The sequence below is a fragment of the Rhipicephalus microplus genome, chromosome 8 (assembly GCF_043290135.1).
Source record: "Rhipicephalus microplus isolate Deutch F79 chromosome 8, USDA_Rmic, whole genome shotgun sequence".
NCBI lineage: Eukaryota > Metazoa > Arthropoda > Arachnida > Ixodida > Ixodidae > Rhipicephalus > Rhipicephalus microplus.
The window spans coordinates 5,341,299-5,362,108 of NC_134707.1; the positions used below are offsets into that span (position 1 = coordinate 5,341,299).

Below are 20,810 nucleotides of genomic sequence, written 5' to 3' on the forward strand. Positions count from 1 at the left end.
TGGAAAAGGTTTCAGAGTGCCCAGTTGCAGTTTGAGTTTAAAACAACACCGAGTGACACGAAACACGGAGTGGATTTTGTGTAAGCATAGCTGGCTACATTGCCAGAGGAAATCATTGGCACATATGCACCGAGTCGACAACCTTTTTGAACGAAGGTTTCTTGGGTGCTGTTACGATTACCTCTGAGTCCTTGTAAAAACATGTGGATCCCCAAAAGGTGCACATAAGTCTTTGTACTTCCGTGCAAGTCTGCCCCCTCTTTCCTTTGAAAAGGTCTGCCCAAAGAGAGTGCCAGCAATACATTGTGGCAGCCAACACAATCTCGCGATGCAGGGGCCGGTTGGTCGCTTACAGAAAAGCTAAAAGCGCATTTCGCGGTTAGTGGCATAACACACACTTTAGAATTAACTATAAACGTGTTGTAGACTCCGTTGATATCGTCTGTTGCCATTTCGTAGGTGATGCATGTGTGTCCACACAAATCCATACGTCCCCAAGTTATGTCACCTTCAAAATTTGCCAGAACACCTCTTCGAAATGTTGTGCCAACAACCTCTTATAACGACTGTCTGCTAATGTGTCAAATTTACGCAACACTACTTCAAGTCACTCAATTCTATTACAGCAAAATAATGTCATAATACTAATTTAAGTTTGATTGTAATCAATCTTAATTAAATTGTAATTATACATCCTGAAGTCATACATGTACTGTTTTTTTCATAAATAGAATCCAATATCAGACTAAATATACAGAGCAATTTTGTTTTTCATTATATTCATTTAGACAGGACAGACAAAGAACTTTATTGGGTCCTGGGAGACGCTACTCCTTTAAAGCAACGTAGCGGGCCGCTCCCACGTAGGAACAAGGAGGCCTAGCCTCACCGTCGCATCACGGGCTTTCTGGACAGCCCGTAGTTGTGGTAGCAACTCTGAACTTCGTAATGCAGAGTCCCATTCTTGTGTGAGCCAACTTGTGCCCCGTAACGAGGGGCACTGCCAGAGCATATGTGCTAAGTCACTAACCTCACCACAATCAGGAAAAGTAAAGTCAAAAGCCTCTGAGGAGACTATGCTGAGAAAAATAAGCTTGGATAGGACCTGGTCTGGAGAATTCTAAACGTGATGGCCTGAGGTCTAGACAACTTGTTGTGTGGAGGAGCAAATGACCGCCTACTCAACTGGTAGAGAGGAAAAAAAAAAGCTTTTGACATGGCTCACAGAAGGTGATAGTTTGAACAGCCCATCAAACATTGTCGATGTCTTCAGCAAAGCAGTAATTTGCAACAGTGCACAGCAAAGTGAATCTCAATTGGAATATTTATTAGAAGGTTAATTTCATCTACACCGCAATGTATCAAGCTCTTTCTTAGCTACTAGTCGACAAAACTAGTAAAAACAAGTTATGTAAGCAAATCAGAGTGCCTCGGTGTTGAAAAGAAAGCTTGTCAATCATATCAAAACCCAATGTCAACAAAACTGAAGACTGCAGAGGCAATATAGCTTCAGATAATACAGGCAATATTGGCAGCAAAAGTTCATGGGTCATGGGCTCCACTGAATATGCGAATTTCTGCTCTGTTCGTACACGACGCTCCTAAGTTGCAAAATTTGATGTATGAGATACAAGCAGAATTATAACAAGAAGTTTGCAAAAAAAAAAAAAAAAACTATTTTTGGTCTTGAAATAAGATTTAAAAGAAATGAAGCTGTTACCATTTGCCAGCATTGACAAAAATATGACTGTTTGATAATTTGGCAAAACACTGAAACGGTGAAATCAAATAATTCTCTATTATTTAAAACAACATATCAGGGTGCGAAATTTAATATAGTCTATTATTTAAAACAACATATCAGGGTGCGAAATTTAATATAGTCGTATCATGCTAACGCAACACTAGGGCGACATTCTTACCTTGAGGCAGTTGCCGTTTATCTTCTGCACTTTTCCCATGGCCATAGTCAAATGACTCGAACTTAGCTGCACACACAAAATGATCATGATTAGCCCCGGTCAATCAGCAACCATCTTAAATACTGTGCATGTCTTCTGAAAGATGCACACAAGTCTTTGCTACTCTCATTACGAGGTCGCTTGGTGTAATTTGGTTCAGCATATCATGTTAAATTGACCAAAATTTATAAAACAGTCAAATGAAGGGTTAATGTGGTTCAAACAACACTAGCTAATATTATGCAGGCTGTAGTTATCTCCAGAAACTGGAGAAGCATTTTAACAAGCAAATTTAATTCATAGAACCTTCACTCTTTACTTTACCTACCTAGTTATGTCTTGACCAAACCATGTTTGAGTTATGCTTTAACATTTGTAGCAAGCATTTAAGATACTTGCCTAGCCAAATAGCCATTTGCCAAGCAGCTATTTCTGATGTGTTTCAACAGTTCAATCTTATGATTTTAAGTGCAAAAGTTAACACAAAATGTATAGGCTACACCTTTAGTTTTAGAGGTTAATCACCCTCTTTAGACACTGCACTTTACTCACACACGCTTGTAAGATACTGCCTCCAATTTGGACAGTTCTACAGGGAAAACATTCTGCAACCTAGAATACTTAGTGGATCATAGCAGCAACCTACAGTACACACTTCTGCACATGCCTAGATTGATTTTATTTTTTTTATTCAATTAAACTTTGCTAATACAATGTCACCTCTTTATTTTTTTCAGTTGAGATACGCCATTTATTTTTAGCTGTGCTTGCACGGAATTATGTAGAAAGGCTTCCAATAAAGAATAATGGTAGCTTAGTAGATCTCGTCACAAGGTGTGGTCACAGAAAATTTTGCTAGCAACTTCATCACTCTAAAGTAGTATTGCACGTTATTCAAATGTGCAAACCACAGCTTACCTTAATTACCTAGAGTTTAAATGTTTTTTTTAGTTTGTTATAAGACACTTCATTCTATTCAAATGCACTCTCGCATTTCTTTTTACTGTTTCAGCTACACAGTCTTTTGAGAGATGCAGCAAGCTCGTCTATAAGCTCCACCTCTTTAAGATAAGGTGGATATATAGGTAGATATATAGATGTCACATTGCACAGAGCACTGTGATATGATATATGGCTGCAAACTGCCCATGGCAAAAGGTTAAAAAAAAACATTTTCTGGTTTTGCACTTCCACAAAACAGTATTGTCACTGCTCCAAATTATTCCAACTTTTGGATGTCAAAAAAATAGTTTTACATTCAGCAGAACTCGTTTATGACTTAGTTGGTTCTTGCTGCATGACATAATTGCCATAAAAATGACATGAAATTAGCAAGTTCGAGCGAGGACTAACTTTCTACCAGATTATTAAGGAATGCTAAACGCTGATGCTGCACACTCTTTTCCAGCATATATACATGCATAACTTTTTATAGTTCATCAGTAGGTAGAGCTGATATGTTTTTCAAGCTGTGGACTTTACCATGTTTGGCCAAGCATGGTTTTTCGTCCTGAAGCATTGGTTTTTCGTCCTAATCTGGTCTAATAATGCTGCTAACTGTAGATAAGTCTTGCACGAAATTACCAAGCACCGTTTAAGTGTAACCATAAGGTGTACATGACTCCTGCCAAATAAACTGCTGGACAATTCCTGTTTAAATGTTGCCCATAAACTGTAAAGCGAAAATGCATGTCTTCTGCAACGATGCCAGGTTAAATTGAAGAGATTATACTGCAGTTTAAAGGTGATGCAATCTGTTGCTACCACTTCCCAATGGCTGTGACAGATGGCGCCACTGTTGCATTACACCACTGTTTTCAAACCGACCTCACTGGATATGTTACAAACTTCAGCTCAGTTTCGAACAAAACAGCCAATCGATGCTTTGCAAATGTTGTAATAAACTGGACCCACTATCAAATGCTCCATGTTTAAAATTTGTGAGCTAATCATTTAGGCAGTCATATTAAGTACACACAGCAGCACTCTTTATGCAACAGTATAAGTATCAGTACAAGGGCAATTATGTGACAGTTTTCAAGAGGTAGCAACTCCTCAATGGCACACTAAAAACATTAAATCAAGAGAGATAAATTAATAAAAAAGGGAAACTAAGGTTAAAGTTTTGTGTTTGAATTTTGCACCAAAACTTCAGTTAAGAATTTTCGTCTTTTTGCAACGAAATGAATTCAACAGAGGAAGTTAGAGAGGACATTGTTTGTTGTTTAACTGTAGAGTAATGATTATGATATAAATTTAAATTGATTGAAGTACACGAAGAAACATTCTTTTAAAAGGCGGAACTCAACCTTCAAATAACACGTAAATTGACACAAAACAGAAAGCTTTAAGGGCTTGTTACCTTCTTATTTTTGTAAGCTCAATATTAACGAGAACTCAACGACGAGAAAGCCTAGGGAAGTATGGGAAATGCAATTACTAGTAAGTGCTATGTAAATGTGAAGAAATAAAAGTGGACGAAATGACGACTTACCGCTGGCAAAGATTAAACCCGCGACCTTCGAATAACGTGTCCTATGCTCTAACAACTGAGCATCAGCAGCAGTCATCTCACCTCCATTTTATTGGGTTTATGCGTGCTCAAGTTTATAAATGTACACATAAACCTCATATAGTGGACAAGGGGAATGACCGCTGCTATAGCTCAATTGTTGGAGGATAGGACGCGTTATTTAAAGGTTGCAGGTTTGATCCTTGCCAGCGGCAAGTTATCATTTCGTCCACCTTTACTTCTTCACATTTACATTGTAGTTACTAGTAATTGAATTCACCATACTTCTCTAAGCTTTCTTCTCTGCTAGTTCTCAATGATGTAAATTGACATGTTGCATCTTGGCAAGTGCAACAGAACAAAAAGAGGCATGTAAACAGGGTGGTCTCCTCTGCACTTGTTCTCTTGCACTTGCCAAGACGCACAAGTTTCCCACCCACCAATTAACCAAAATTTCTGAACTGAATAGTAATTGAACGATTATAGGTTTAGATGCCACTAACGAAAAAGATTTCTCATTCACTTTATTTCACGCAATAATTACTACACCACACTTATAGTTATTCTCACCTATGCTTTCCTTGGCCTGTCTCATGGATTTATTTGGTTGTGTCCAACAAAGAAACAAGCATCTCAAAAAAGAAAAAAAGTCCTTTTTCGTATTTTGGCCACAATGGCTCAATAAAATTTTCTGAAGCTCACTACTTTTTGTTCCATAGAACACAATGCAATTATTTTAGCTGACAAGCATATATGTAGTCCCTGCCAACTGGCATCTAAACCTATGACGTCACGGCAAGCTGGTGCAGGAATACCGAGACCATAGAGTTTCTCACAATCATATTTAGAGGGAAATCTGGCGCTAGTGAGCTGCTGGATGCAAGGGAATGACGGGATACGAGAGCTTTGAACTTGACTAGGATTTGTATACCTCGGATTTGTATACCTTGGCTTCATGTTAAAATGATTGATTTCTTACTAGAAGAGCACGTAGTCATTGCAGAGAAACGCGTTGTATTTAACTTTGGAAACTTCTACGTTGATGTACAATTTTACGAAGCGTAAGAAGTAACCAACGGCTGCTAAACTTGGTAGGCAGACGACAAAGCAAGCGTTTCTTCTGCCACATTTATGCCGTCTGTTCCTTTCCTTCCCCATTTGGTTGTGCTGTAAAGGTGAGTGGACGTTTATTTATACGCGTGAATGAGATCCGCTTATAAACATTTTGTTTTAGAACAGCATCATTTACGCAGTCATATTTGCTTTTGAGCCGAAGCCTCGCTCAACACCAGCCAACACAAGCCTTGCAGACACATACACCGTCATTCCCAGCGCTCCAATGTCACCCTTAAGAAATTCGCATAGACGGTGGCCCCACACTCCCCTCTAGGCATTTGTGAGAAACTCTATTACTGAGACAACCTCATTGCCTGTATTTTCAGTTTACGTGTTTTGTGATGGCAACAGTAGTGCTTTCAGCATTCTATTCTAAGCTCATAATTTTCTAATAAAATAGAAGTTGTTTTTCACTTTTAGTAGTGTTTCATTAAGGCAGACTTGCAGCACTTCAGTCATGCTTTGCAAGCACTTTGAGAGCATTTGCTGTGTAATTTAATTTTTTCAAGCCCTCACTTACATTTCTATATTGACTGGTCAATGACCATTCCGTACAAGAGTACAAAAAAGAAGGGAAGCTTTGTCAAGCACTGTTTTGTGCAAGTGCAGTTTTCTGTGTACTAGCGCAAAAACTCACGATGAAGGCGCCGAGGTCCAACTGCCAAGAAGAGCTGTACTGTTGTGTTACAATCTGAAATTTTAGGCTCAAGGCCAGTTCACGCAGCCATCAACTCTTTAGTCACCGTCATGGCATCAACATTTTCCTCCTCTGCTTATGCTAAAAAAAAACCTTGGCAAAATGCAATAATCATCTCCACTAATCATCCCATTTTTGAAGAGGCGATAAAATAGACAGATGCCACGGCACTGGAGAGTTTGTTGACTGTGTGTATTAGGCTTAACCCGATGTTCATTGCTTGATGCTGAGCAGAGACAACTTACGGAAATTCCTATGCAAAGCCTCATAATCAAGACCTATTCAATGGAGGTTGTGATACATTGCCAAGACGTCACCAGAACTTGGGCATTGCTGATGTCCAACAGCTGAGCTAACCACTGAACTGACTTTTTGTGAAATCACTCACGGAGCTTTTTGAGTAAGCTCATAAAGTTCTGAAGTGCTGGTTTGTAGGCTTAGTTGCTCATAAATTTGCCAGGTGCCAGAAGCGTAAATGATAAGTTGCATGCGAGGAGCATCTTTCAAGGTGCAAAATGTGCTTGCCATGTTACTGAATCGATGTGCCAAAAAAAAAAAAAAAGCTTACCATGCAAGCTTTAATACCGAATCATAAAATACCATGTGATCAATATGCGGCAATAATTTTCTTAAAATTTATAAGTAACAATAGGCTAAATTTTAATTCGAATGTTTATGCAGTATCTTTTCCAACTTTATTTATGCATTTAGAGAATATTTTAAAGGAGTACCGAAATAAAAATTTCAATATACATATATATTTATATATACATGTATTTTATTATTTTTTTTGAAGCAGAGGTCTGAACACTTTATGCCGTAACACATGAATAAAAATTACCAAACTGTTTTTTTTTTTTTGCATCACAATTCAGATTTTCATGGTATGGCACACCTTATGATCGCAGTGAGGGCACAACATTAGAAATTTTTTTCTTCTGATTTAAAAAAATTTTCCATACATGAGCACAGCTAGAAAGAATGATTACAGCCCTTTTCACTTTTCATGAACAATGACATCATAAGTAGACCTACTTTTGTGGCTGAGCAACTTTTATTTGTCTTATCGCTGTGTCAATGACATCAGAGCCCAACTGAACAAGTTGAACTTTAGGGTCGAATTGAAATATGTTTCCTAATATTCGTACATGTTACCATCTTTCCAGGTATCAGACAGTTACAATTTATTAAACCCCTGAAACATAGGGCAGTACTCCTTTAAAAGCAGTTTCTTTTAATGGCTCTAACAACTAAAAGTGAATAGCAGGATCTGCTGTTAGTGGCACACATTGGATTACAATGCTTTAGTAATGCTCAAGCAGATCCCCCTTAAGTATTTTATGACAGGAAGATGGTCCTCCCAGCAGCCTTCCAAGGTTATACATGATTGCACTGGCACCAGCTTTTTTTTTCTTTTGCCATATTTGACCTACAAGGTCTGGCACCAGCTTTTATCGATACTTGACCTTCTAGCAGAGCAAGTATCACCTGTGTTGCCTTGGGTTTTCTTTCATTCTTCACTTACTAGCAGGGGCAGTACCACCACTAAGTTTACACCAGGTTTTTTTTTTTTTCCTATTTGACCTACAAGGTCTATCACCAGGTTTTATTGATACTTGACCCACTAGCAGAGCCAGTATTGTTACCTGGTGTAGCCCCAGGTCTTTTATTCCTACTTCACCTACTAGCAGAGGAAATACTACCACCAGGTTGACACCATGTTTTTTTAATATTTGACCTACAACATCTATCACCAGGTTTTATTGATACTTGACTAACTGGCAGAGCCTGTATTGTTACCTGGTGTTGTGCCAGGTCTTTTTTCCTACTTCACCTACTAGCAGAGGCAATACTACCAACAGGTTTACACCAGGTTTTTTTTTTTTTAATATTTGGCCTACAACGTCTATCACCAGGTTTTATTGATACTTGACACACTAGCAGAGCCAGTATCGTTACCTGGTGTAGCGACGGGTCTTTTTTCCTAATTCACCTACTAGCAGAGGCAATACTACCACCAGGTTTAAACCAGCTTTTTTTTTTTCCTTTTATAGTACCTGGCTTACTAACAGGGCAGTGTAAATTTTGAGCTAAATATAACTAGTACATGAATTACTACCAGAGGCAATACCATCGCTACCTGCACTTTGCAGCTGCATAATTTCCATGCTCCAGCTCAGTTAATTCCATGCGGCACTACTGCAGCACAGCAAATCTAAATTGAGCACCAATCAGTGATAACCGCACATAATGGTGCAGGATAGTTGCATTCAGTTCATCATCACGGTAAAGATATTGGCGTTACCACTTAAAGGCCAACTGCAAAGAAATTCAACTTTAATTGATTCTGTTACATAGATTAACATTTATCACTAAGCTAGTTTAGATAATATTTCAGGGCTTTCGTTAACCTCAACAATCGTTGAAGAGCACATAAACATGCATTCCTCCTTGGTGGTCAGCAAATGACATGCCCCACTATTTTCAATGAGCTACACTTCATCTTCGTTAGTATATGTGTCATCAAATAAGTTTTTTTTTTTTAATCTGGATAGACTTCATACATATTTTGCATGGAAGCACATCATGTCAAACTAGGCCTCTTAAATGGCCCTAGATTTCATTGTAGTTGGCCTTCAATGAAAGATGAGGCTTTATTAGACGACTTAGTCACTTTGTGAATTTAATTATCCACAGGTCAATATAACCTTAAAACTTGATGCATTAAATCATGCCATATCTAACTACTCTGATGCCCCCATTAATGTCCTGAAGCAACCAGTTCTTAAACCTCAATAAATTACATCTGAAAGGAAAGTTTATAACTAAAAAGGATATACTGACAAATAAGGCATACCTGTGCATGAGAAACTGCATCAGGCAAGCTAATCACCTTGATCACTGTCTGCAATACTGCACGAAACTGCTGACATGGAGCATGGATTGCACATCTCGCCTATTGGCTGGGGCACTGAAACACTGTTGCTGAATACCGCAACCCTTTTATTAACATTTGCTTAGTTTCAATTTTTCATCTTTTATCTTGTTAAATTAAATACGTGTAGATCCTTGTTCACTGAACAGCTGTAACATTCTAAAACCATAAGCGTTAAGTTAACTCTTCAAGATTTTCTCATTTACAAATAAATTTATTTGAATTATTTCAATCCCCCATATGTTCTTTATATATCTTTAACTGTTTAAGATCTCTCACATGACTTAAGAACAATTTTAACAATGACCTTTAAAGAGTGATCTCTGCAGTTTACATAAGTTGCTAGGTTTTACGAAATAAGGACAACTTAACAGTTAAAAAGGGATGCTAATTTCAGGTGCCCAGCATTGAACTTTCTCTTTAATAATATCTCTAGAGAGGATACAAAAGACCAACTAGTTGGCCACTATATCCGATGTCATCGGAATATGAAAGTAACTATTTGAGCAGCTGCAAAGTTCCTAGAACATACTAATTGTTGCATTCTACTGTGTCTTTATGGCAACCACTAATCGGCGATGGACAGCTTTTGAAACTATCTTCAAGAACACAAGAGGCATGTGCATTGCAATTTATTGCAGTTATGACAAACGCAAAGTATGGCCCTAGACAGCCAGGCAAGTTACTTGTATGAACGGCAAACGACAGAGAACTTTTTATTTTTTCCACGCAAGGAGTCCGAAGAGTCCAAAATCACTTATAGTGATCTTCGTTGAGTAGCCGGATCTCGGAAAGCGTATAGTCGTGTAATAACGCAGAGGTAACGCAGTATTTTTACATTAAAGGGACTGACAACCCATTTATGTGGTACCCATTTTCGTTAGCGCAATGGAAAGCCTCCTGGTCCGAGTGTCTAATCACGGACGGTAACATAGAAAATGTAAAACAGAAATGTTTTTATCTGCAGCAACTGTTCTTACATGCAAGAGTACACTGCAAATGTGTTCCATGGCTCGATATGCTCCACTAGTTGCCACGAAAGCAGAACTGTTTCTCAGCAAGCCGACTAAAACCAGCATGGGAAACGACTCCACAATCAAGCGGCAAGGCTCTACCGCAAGGCAGCGTGGCATACTGGTCTTTTGCAATTTTCAAACGCAATTTGAAAATGCACATACTAGCTAGATTGCGAAAAATTTGCACTTTATTTTACAGTTTTTTCAACTCTACGATGATCTAATCAGATGTTCTCGCCAGTTGTCAGTCCCTTCCTTGCAGCTGAAGCGCAGAAATTTTTGATAGCCTTAAGTGCAGCTAATATTTTGCACTAGGCTTAATAGAAAATTTCGTGGTATTCTGAGCTTTGACCTTTGCATTACAAGGTTTGAGATGCAAGTGCTTCTGCACATAATTTTTACGTATTAGACTTTACATATTGCCTTTTAAAATATTAATGTTCAGTGCTCATAAAGCTTGTTATTCCATTTAATTGCACAATAAAGTCATTGAGTGTGCTATGTGATTAAACTTGCATGTCGACAACAGGAATCATTAAGTGATTAAGTTATAGTGGATGAAATTAACATTATTGTCTACTTGACAACAGGCGTGGCTTAATGCCATGCTAGATTCACACCACTGTACACAAACGTGTGCACTGTTGAAGGGACACTAAAGCAAAATACTGAATTAGTTTAGTTCAAAAAATTATTCATTAAGAACTCTATAATTAATATTGCCATTGTAGGTTCACTACGAGTAGACAAAGCTTCATTTTTTATTTCTGTGCTGTTGCAGAATTCAGTCCCTCATATCTGCCACATACAAACAGTGCAACACTTGCTCGCAAATGTCACCAAATGTTTTTAGAAATTCCGGGTTTCCACAGAGCACAATGCAGTTAACTTTTACCTATTAGGCATCATGTACATGCTAGAAGAGATTATCGAAATCTATGACTTCACGGCTAGTTTGTAAAGAAACTCGTCTATACCACCTGTATATTTGTTTTGCTTTTATCAGATGTTTTCTTGTGGCAAGAGCAGTGCTCACAATTTTGTGAAAAAGTTCTTTACCAAAACAGAAAAAAAAAAAAGAGGCTTTCTCTTTAGTGTCCCTTTCTGACCACACTGCCAAATATGGACAAAGTTAACCTTTTATGCGCAGCTGCACTTTTAATATTTACCTGCAACAGAAGCTGCGTCTTATAATGCTAACGACTATTCACTACACGACTACAATACGATGTAGGCCAACTTAACTGGGAACCTTTAAATAACTTTTCAAAATATTTCGTTTGTTTCACAGGGAGTCTGCTTTACGCTAATCAGCTGTAACAGCAAGCAGATTCTTGTAATTAGGCTGGCGCAAGTAAGTTGCATGGTAACGCAGTTAAACGACAGAACACAGCTAAATGTTAGATTTAACGACAACTGTAAAAATTTTAGACCTCACACAAGCAAATAACGAAGGAACATGTTGGATATTACTTTTATAGTAACATAATGCAATACCATATAATGACGCATATGGTACGACAGTGCATTAGTGTATATGATATGATCATATATTGACAATATAAACATATATATAGCCATATATTACCGTATGAAACTGTTTAATCATTCCTCGCTCAATATATTGCTAATGTTCGCTAAAGAAACTTGAAACTACGAATGTGTACAGTGGTGGCATATGTCACGCCCAGAGTGCTTTCCCATTAAGGATTCTAGGGTCTCTTAAGAGACGACTCGCACGGCGCCCGCAGACGGACGAGGCAGGGGCAAGTGCCAGAGGCACCGGCCCCCCTGCGCTGCCCCCCCTCTGCCCGGCAACTCCATGCAAAATGGGCGTGGCCGCAGAGGGGGCCCGAGGGAAGACAGCGTCTCTCTGTGCTGGTAGACAACATACATGAGAGGCCCTTTATTCGCAACGATGGCCGGCTGCTACTTGGCTTTACCTCCTCCAGGCAGGTCGGCTGGCCGGTGACCGTAGTCAATCACTTCGGGCTCCCACGGTGCTTCTGGCGGCTCCTCTGCCCTGGCCAGAGTTAGCCCCCCAGAAGAAGAGGAACAAAGCGTCACACACGCGCGCGCGTGAGCAAGAGGGGACAAGCATCAGTAAGAAGAGAAGAAAGAAAGAAGATTTGCTTCCATCCAAACTTTTTGAAGTGGGCCTCCCTTCCCCCACCTTAGCGCTGTGCCACAGCACTTTTGGAAGTCTCGCAAAATATGTGAGCACAGTAATGGCAACACTGGATGGCCTATGAGCGCACAGTGTGTTTTGTTAAGATGGGAAATACCAGAGTTCTTCAATCATACAAGTTTTTGAAAAAACTCTCTACGGGCACCTTTTGTGAAAATGCGGACATGTGATTGGCTGAAATTGCAAAGGTCTGCTGATTGCAGTGACACCTGTATGCAAAAAAATGAACCAATAAATGACATTTATATGCGTCAAAAGACGACATACTTTATAAAGTAGGGTTTAAAATAAGTTTTTTTTTTTTTTGAACATGATATTGTGGCCACAGTACTATAACATTTCTTGAAAGTACTTCGCCTAGCGTTTGCCGCCACAACTCGTGCAACGCACCAAAGACTGCTGTGATGAAGTATCTTGTCCATTATCGTTCCCCAGGCAGACAGTGAGCCTTCTATCCTCTGTAAACCTGTCCATGGGCAGGTCCGGTTACGAAACGTAGTTTTCCAAATAATACAATTGAAGAACTTGTAAGAAATGCAACTGTTCCGCCCACATTGTGGCACAGCGATGATCAAATGACAGATGTGTATGCTGACGGCAAAGCAGACCGTATCCTCCTTGTGATGCCTGCCTGATGATGTTTCACAACAATGGAAACTCTAATTATTTGACCCCTACTGCCTAGTTGCAGCAGAATAAATGCTATTTCACGAATGCTGAGTAGCACGATATCTATGAAAAGACGAAACAGTGTTTCGAATGTTGCGAGCTGATGCTGCCTAGAACAAAAATCTACAATGCAGTGTGTGGAGCGTAGCCAAAACACGAATCGGCCGGGATAGTACAAGTTTCACAGATGTCGTGGCCACACTCATCTTGAAGGAGCAGTCATGACTCTTTCTAAAACTGGCCTTAAAGTGCAAAGCATTGCTGTATGCTATGGATGCATGTGTACGCAAGCGTACAACTTTACACACTTGCAATGCCTAAATTTTATAGTGGCAGCGTGCTGAAGAATGGCAGCTGCTGTGCAGAGCTTCACAAATTCGTAGAAACCAAATAAAGCGAGTAAACAGGGCCTGCTTCAGTGTTGCTTTTAGGTCGACGAAGAGTGTCTCCCAGCAAATCGGATCCATAATTAAAAACCAATCTGACAAGCACAGATAGCTAAAAGAATGATGCCAATTTCAAAGGAACACATATCGGAGAAAGAAACAGAAGTACTGGATTGTGTTGCACACCTTATAGCGTGCAGAACTCCATTGCTTACAGTGCTCAAGTAAACCAATCAGATCACGTATGTGGTGGCATTGCTCACACCAGCGCGCACCATCCTTTTGACTTTATTTCAAATGTGCCTCAACGCCTATGAAACACTGAAGCACATGCCCTGCCCACTCTAGCCAAAGTCCACTACGCAAAACATGACCTGCCAACTCCCCACGATGTTGCAAAAACAAAGACTTCCACAATATTAAACACGCACGTTAAAGTGCGCATGCAAGAGTAAGCTGTTTGCAGAAAAAAATGCAATGCAAAAGCCTTGAAATGATTGTGCATGCAAACGCTTTTCCAGCATGAAAGCGTATTCTCGATATTATCAAGCACAGCCAATATCAGCGATAGATTAATGCAGGCTAGGCTCTCCGTGCCTTGACAAGTTCTTCTAAGCACATGCACCAAGAAATTCATACAACCATGCAATCGCCACCCACTCATTCAAGCTAACATAGAAGATCATGCATAAAACAAGCTTAAGCAGGTGCCCACTAGAAATCCCATGAACAGCTTCACAATACATAACAGCAACATGCCATACAGTTGTACAGTACCTACGAATCAAAACGAAACATCAAAATTTAAAAGAATAAAAGCAGGTATATGCAATTTTTCAAGATTACTACATCATGCTGCAACAAATCTGGTCTCTAAAGATAATGTTGGCTCCAATCTACGAATCTGAATCGAAATTACACAGATATGACTCACACTGAAGATGATGGAAACAAAACTATAATCATCCTGTTTCTATCACGTATTGTCTGTGATTCAGTGACGAACGAATTGTCCCGTTTCGATCCGCGAGTACTGTATTTTCCAGAAAGTCACCTAAAATCCTCAAGCAGCCACTTGAATGACCTATTAACAGCATGCTTTGCATTGAATTACCAATAATGTATGTTGTTACAGTAAACTCCATGGTCGTGAAGTTATGAATATTTTTACTATAAAATTATTACAGCATTTATTTCTGCCGACAGAATTGCTATGGATTTTATTACAGATATTACTGCTGCAGATACTACTACACCCAAGATTACTAAGGATATTTATATAAAGCTACCATGGACTTCCCAGGACAGTGAAATACTGGGGTTATCACGAGAAATAATGTGGCACTTAACATTGGTTTCAAATTATTTTAGAGCTTAAGAAATCCATGGGAAATTGTCAGTTCACACCTTTGCAGCAGGTTCTGTAATGGATGAGCTACGTAACAATGTTCACTTTTGGCATTCTGATAATCCTGCAGTATCGACTCAACAAGACCACCGCTGACACTTGGGTCTTGCAGAACTTTTTCACACCTGCGCTTTTACTTAGCCTTATTTTATCAGGTAAGCACTCAAGCCGTTTCACAGTCATTACTTCAGCTGCATGGACGTAATGCAGTTGTCGAAAACGAGTGGTGGAAATGCTTGCTGTGTTAAACGCATCCATGATGTGATGCAAAATGTAGGGGTATTGATACGTACATAATAAAAAAATTCTTAAATAAAAAATTTAAAAGTTGAACTGCAACTTATTCAGGAATTCAAGCAAAGAATAGAAAGTTCAGGGAGATGCTACCATTAAATACTTAGCAGAAAGCTTTATGACGTGAACACAATTTAGACTGTGTGCTATAACCGATCTATTCGTGTTACTGTAAAAAAACTAAAAGAAGGTAAGAAAAAAATAAATATATCCTCACTAAGGATAATGAATGCTGTTACAGTTGACGCTACAGATGTAAAATTACATTTTCATGAATTTTGTTACGTGCAGAATTGCTGCAGATATTACTACCGATATTTATATGAAACTACCATGGATTTACTACGACAGTGAAATACTAGGGTTATCCCGACAGATTATGTGGCACTTTAGAATGCATTCAAATAATTTTAGGGGGGTGGAAATACATGTCAAAACTAGATGACACAGGATCGATTCACAACACTTCCTTGCAGAGCTATCCCTTTGAAAGCTAGCCAAGCTACTCAAGCCTGTGGTTTGCTCATCAATGCACACTGCACAACGTTTGTATGCCCCTAACTGCTAACGGACGCTGCCAGCGCCAGAGAGGACATGCTGGGATGCGGTTTTAGAAGAGCACTACACAAAGATAAAGGGAGGAACAGAATACTTTGATTGCAAGAAACAACAGATATACAGAGAATGAACAGGTGTGAGGAGAGAATTGAAAATTAGCAGAAAAGCGCAGCAACGAAGGCGGCAGAGAACAAAAAAAAAAAAGAAAGATGAAGGCACGCTCAAAACGATGAGAAATCCAACGAAGCGCAGCACAAGCTTGCATGCACACGACGGGCACGCCTAATGGCTCGGGCACGTGGCTGGCCGTCCGGGCGGCACGATCGGCGTACAGGCAGCCGCCGACTCACCAGGGGGGCGGCTGCAGCCGCCGATCCCAGTCGAATGGCGGCTCGTCCGGGAACCTGCGTTACCCAGGGTACCCAGTGCTCTACCGATGTTGCCAGACATGCAATGCGCGCCTTAGATCGTCACCACTTTACCCTAGCACTTCACGGTACGACGCCCTAGTGTGTAGACACAACTTACTCAAGCCATTTCTGTGCACTATTGGTAAAGGTTCTGCGTAGGCTATACTAATTTCCTACAGTAGTAGCAAAAGGATGATTTCGTGAAAAGTTCCCTCTGCACTACCGCTTTATTGAACAGTGCCATTACTTTTAGATAGCAGTAGAATTGATGGCCATTGCAATGAAGAGCAGAAAGTAGCAATTTGCTCAAGTCATAGGGATAACCAGTAGCCGGTATGCCACAGATGGATGAAGTGTTAGTCATAAAAATTAATAGGGAGAGGGCAGTTTACTCCACTTGTTGAGACGATGTGATCAGGCCCATAACATGTTACTGAGCCCTGATAACGACCAATTTCATCCACTATCACAGGTGACTGCTTATCGCCAAATCCCTTCCTATTGACATTTCATCACACAGTATGCAGACTGTCCACCCCCTAAAGCAGCTTCACAAACCTTGCAGAGGCACATCTTGCTGCCTGCACTCTCTGCAGTGTGCTTTACTGTAATGGTACATAATGTGCACATTTCATGCGCAGTAGGTAATATTACGTATCAGAATGGCACAAGCTTTATTGCTTGTGTCTATGCATGTTCTTCAAAAAAGCGATTCTAGGAGTGACATGTACAGTGGGCTCCCAAAATGCTTTACTGTAATGGTACATAATGTGCACATTTCATGCACACTAGGTAATATTACGTATCAGAATGGCACAAGCTTTATTGCTTGTGTCTATGCATGTTCTTCAAAAAAGCGATTCTAGGAGTGACATGTACAGTGGGCTCCCAAAATGCTTTACTGTAATGGTACATAATGTGCACATTTCATGCACACTAGGTAATATTACGTATCAGAATGGCACAAGCTTTATTGCTTGTGTCTATGCATGTTCTTCAAAAAAGCGATTCTAGGACTGACATGTACAGTGGGCTCCCAATAATTCAACATCCGTTAATCACACCTTTTGCTTGATTTGAACATTAGAATGTGGCAAGAACCCTTATATTCCTTGAAATAGTAACATGCCTTAGATAACTATAAAGAATGCCACTTCCATGGTTTTCCCTTGTTTACACAATGGTTGCTAAAAGCTACAAACCACGAGAAATGCAGTAGATGCTGCCCAGACACTGACTAGCATTTACCAGATTTTTATTGAAAATCTATTTATGTCCATTAGTGACAGATGCATACCTGCCAAGTTCAAGGATTCTGGATTGGAGATATTTCCGCGGTGGGGGAAGGGGGGGATGCTGAATTATTTGCCCCTATTTTTTTTCGGCACAAAAAAAAAAACACCCAAAAACAAACAGACAAAAAGTCGCGAAAAACAAGAGGCTGGGGAATTTCACGAAATCGTATCTGCCGCGGTTTCGCCTCTTAAACTCATTCGTAATAAAATGGGGTAGGTTCGAAAAGCCTGGTGCGTACTGAGCTGCTTTTTTGTCAATGTGGCTAGATCGTGCACAGAAATTTCTATTTCCAGGAGATTTTCACGACAACCGTACAAACGGAAGAAACGGTTCGAATTCGGGAGTCTCCCGGCCAATCCGATAAACTTGGCAGCTACGCAGATGCTCTTTCCAGCCATGACACCACTGAATCATTCATGCTCATTTCATGGTAGGACATTTATGGCACAGCCTCCGATTCAGGACTAGATCAGTACTTAATTCGATGATGAAAACCTTTGTACTTCGCTAATGTTGCTGTCATTAGTTAGTTTGACTGTATCCTGCATTGCCTGAGAAGCCACATTAAGGGGAAAGAATGCCACGCATATAAAAAGTTATAGAGCATGTTGGCTGCTGGCAGCTTGCTGCTTTATTCTAATGCCTGACTCACACCGAAGGCGGCGAGGCAAAGCGGCGAAGCGGGATTTCCGAAGCTGCGAGGCGGCGAGTGCGTGAACCTGTTCAGACCGCATGCCTCCTTCATCTGGCCGCGTGGCAGGAGAGGCGGGCAACTAGCGATTTTGCGCACGTGTTGCTATGATGTGTCAGTGCTTCTCCCAAACGTACACCCGCGCCACCACCGCGCCTCCGCTGCGTGGCGTTCTGATTGGCTGCGGCAAAGCGGCAAGCCTCGACAGGAGGCAAAAAATTGCTCCGAGAGCGATCGGCCTTGCCGCCTGGTTTTTCTCTCGCTTTCGCCGCCTAGAGAGGAGGTTTTTCCTGCTTCCCGCGTTGCCGCCTCGTCGCTTTGGCCGCCCTGCCTTCCGTGTGAACGAGCCTCAACACTTGGCTTGTGAGCCCTCCATACATATAAGTAAGGAAATTGCCTAAACCTACTTCTACTTCACCCTTTTCGATGCCCTGTGCACATTAGTGTACAAAAATTGTTTTTGCTAGTTAGATACAATGCGATTTGGTTTAATTTCACCTCTTTTGTAATAATCATGTCATCATTTACCTTCATATTGCATTCTTTCGTTACATATGACCTCTTTTTGTTAAAGGCACTGACACGTTTGACGAGCCATGCGACCTGATGCTTTCCACAAGCCACATCAAAAGTGTAATTTTTCTACGCACCAAATGAACTTAATCAAGAACAAGACTGCATCATATTTCTGCTCTGAAACTTGATTCTATTTATGCAAGAGAATGAATGGCAGGATGAATTAATATTTAATTACAAGTTAATTCAGATTAATTGCTATAAACACATAAATCAACATATCAAAGGTTGATGTTGCAATATACCCAATGCCTTGATGTATGCTCGTATGAAAATTGCTGCACTTAGAGACAGGTTTTCACGTCATGCCTAAGCTGTCGTACCACACATTGGATAGACAAAGGGTGGCAAAAACTTAATGATTATGCATACTCTAAATTGCCAACCGGACATAACACTTATCAAGAAAACTGGAACTTCTGACGATTCTCGACATTTATAGAGTTTATTAGAAAAGATTTAGCAGTACCAGTATTTGTTATACCACTGTTGCATTGTTTTCTTCAACAGCCTCAGTTCATTATCACACAACGAAGAGCATGCTACAATGAATCCAGGTTCTCTTCTTATCGCTGTTCTATTCATTGCACAGTTTGCACTTTATAAATGTAGTGAATGGTTTTCCACACATGATGCGTGTAGTCGCATACTGGCCATTGTTTAGTGCCCCTTACGCTTACTGCATCTGCACAATTCTATCATGTCTCAATTGTAATGCACAAACCATTTTGCATTAAGAAAACTGTTACTTCGTGCCAGTCTCACTTTCAAACCGAATTATAACAAGTATGAAAATTTGATGGCTACATTTACCAAATGAAATCGTGCACTAAAATTGTGCAAGTGCGATAGTAGGCTGTGTTATCTACGCACACCATTTCATGTCTTCCCTGCCATTATATACATAAATAATACTCAGAAGTTTATGTGAATTTTGTCTTTTGGTTCTGTTCAACCACAATGTAATTTGGGTTAATAGAATTTTGTCTCATGATGATAAATGAAGATAAAAAGGCAAGTTGTTTCTGCAATGTTGCTTAGTAAGAAATGTGATAGTTATGTTTTAAAAAGAATTCAGCATGATTGCATGCAGTAATTTACCAAAAGTTACAGGTGCCTTTTAACCTATCCGGATGTATGAACTGGCGGTGCAGAATTCGCACTGCTGGAGGTTATACACGAGAAAATATGCTAGCAGCCATAGCCCCTCACATTACTGCAGAAAGCATCAAGCAAAATAAGCTGAAGCTGTTAGTAAAATGCAACATGAAAATTTCACAGTGATTTAGTTATCATGAAAACTGACCTGCAGTTGTTAAAGGTCACTAAAGCTAAACGATGAACCACTTTACACTAAAAATTATCCTTTGAAAACTCTACGCAAGTTGGTTTGCCATCCTAAGTTCATTTTAAAGAAGTGAAAATGGAAGCTCCATGTCTCAATTTTAAGTTTCATTCCAAAATTTTTGCGCATAAATGTTGGCAAGACACCACAAATTTCAAACCATTGTTGTAAATTTTGGCCGTACAAGTACAATGAAATTTACAGAATCTTGGTACTCTAGGCCCTCCCTGTCGCACAAGTACTTCATATTTACCGATTAAAAACTATGCAGGCTATGGAGACATCAAAATGACGTCCTGGAAACCCGAAAGTGGCGTTACCACCTGTGTTTTTTTTTTTTTTTACATGTGCTCTCATTTACAATGTGTCGTCCTGCGGCAAAAAGTGTTTTTGCCGTTTTGAAAGAGTAATTTACTAATAACACGAAAAAACTCCCTCTTTATTGTTCATTTAATCACCTCATTTAATCAAGTGAAGACATTTTGACACCCGACAAATGATGGAGTTACGGCGCAGAGTAATGCGAGCCCCCTTTCACATTGCAGATGCCACCAAATATGACCACAATAGAGCAAGCGACTTGCAAGTGCCAACACTTAATTACCACACCGATTTAGCTCCAGTTCATTCATTACTGAACTTGAAGAAATAAAGCTGTGCTAAGAACGAGACAAATGGAGAGCACCACGACCCTCTCCTCTTGACTTAATCTCGTTTTCTAGCGCTTTTGTTCTTCAACTTCGGCAAAACTT

At 39.9% G+C, this 20,810-nt stretch overlaps 1 protein-coding gene across 2 annotated transcripts in view; it reads right to left on the bottom strand.

Moving 5' to 3' along the window:
• LOC119163990 (uncharacterized) overlaps positions 1-20,810 on the bottom strand; it is a 95,327-nt gene that overhangs the window by 9,979 nt on the left and 64,538 nt on the right. The window contains exons 8-10 of one of the 2 annotated variants that reach the window (XM_075870822.1): positions 16,091-16,144; positions 12,181-12,260; positions 1,923-1,988 (exon numbers count right to left, since the gene is read on the bottom strand). In XM_075870822.1, the coding sequence (XP_075726937.1) occupies positions 1,923-1,988; positions 12,181-12,260; positions 16,091-16,144 (200 nt within the window). The remainder of the gene's footprint in view (positions 1-1,922; positions 1,989-12,180; positions 12,261-16,090; positions 16,145-20,810) is intronic. The other variant, XM_075870823.1, reaches the window with a different exon arrangement.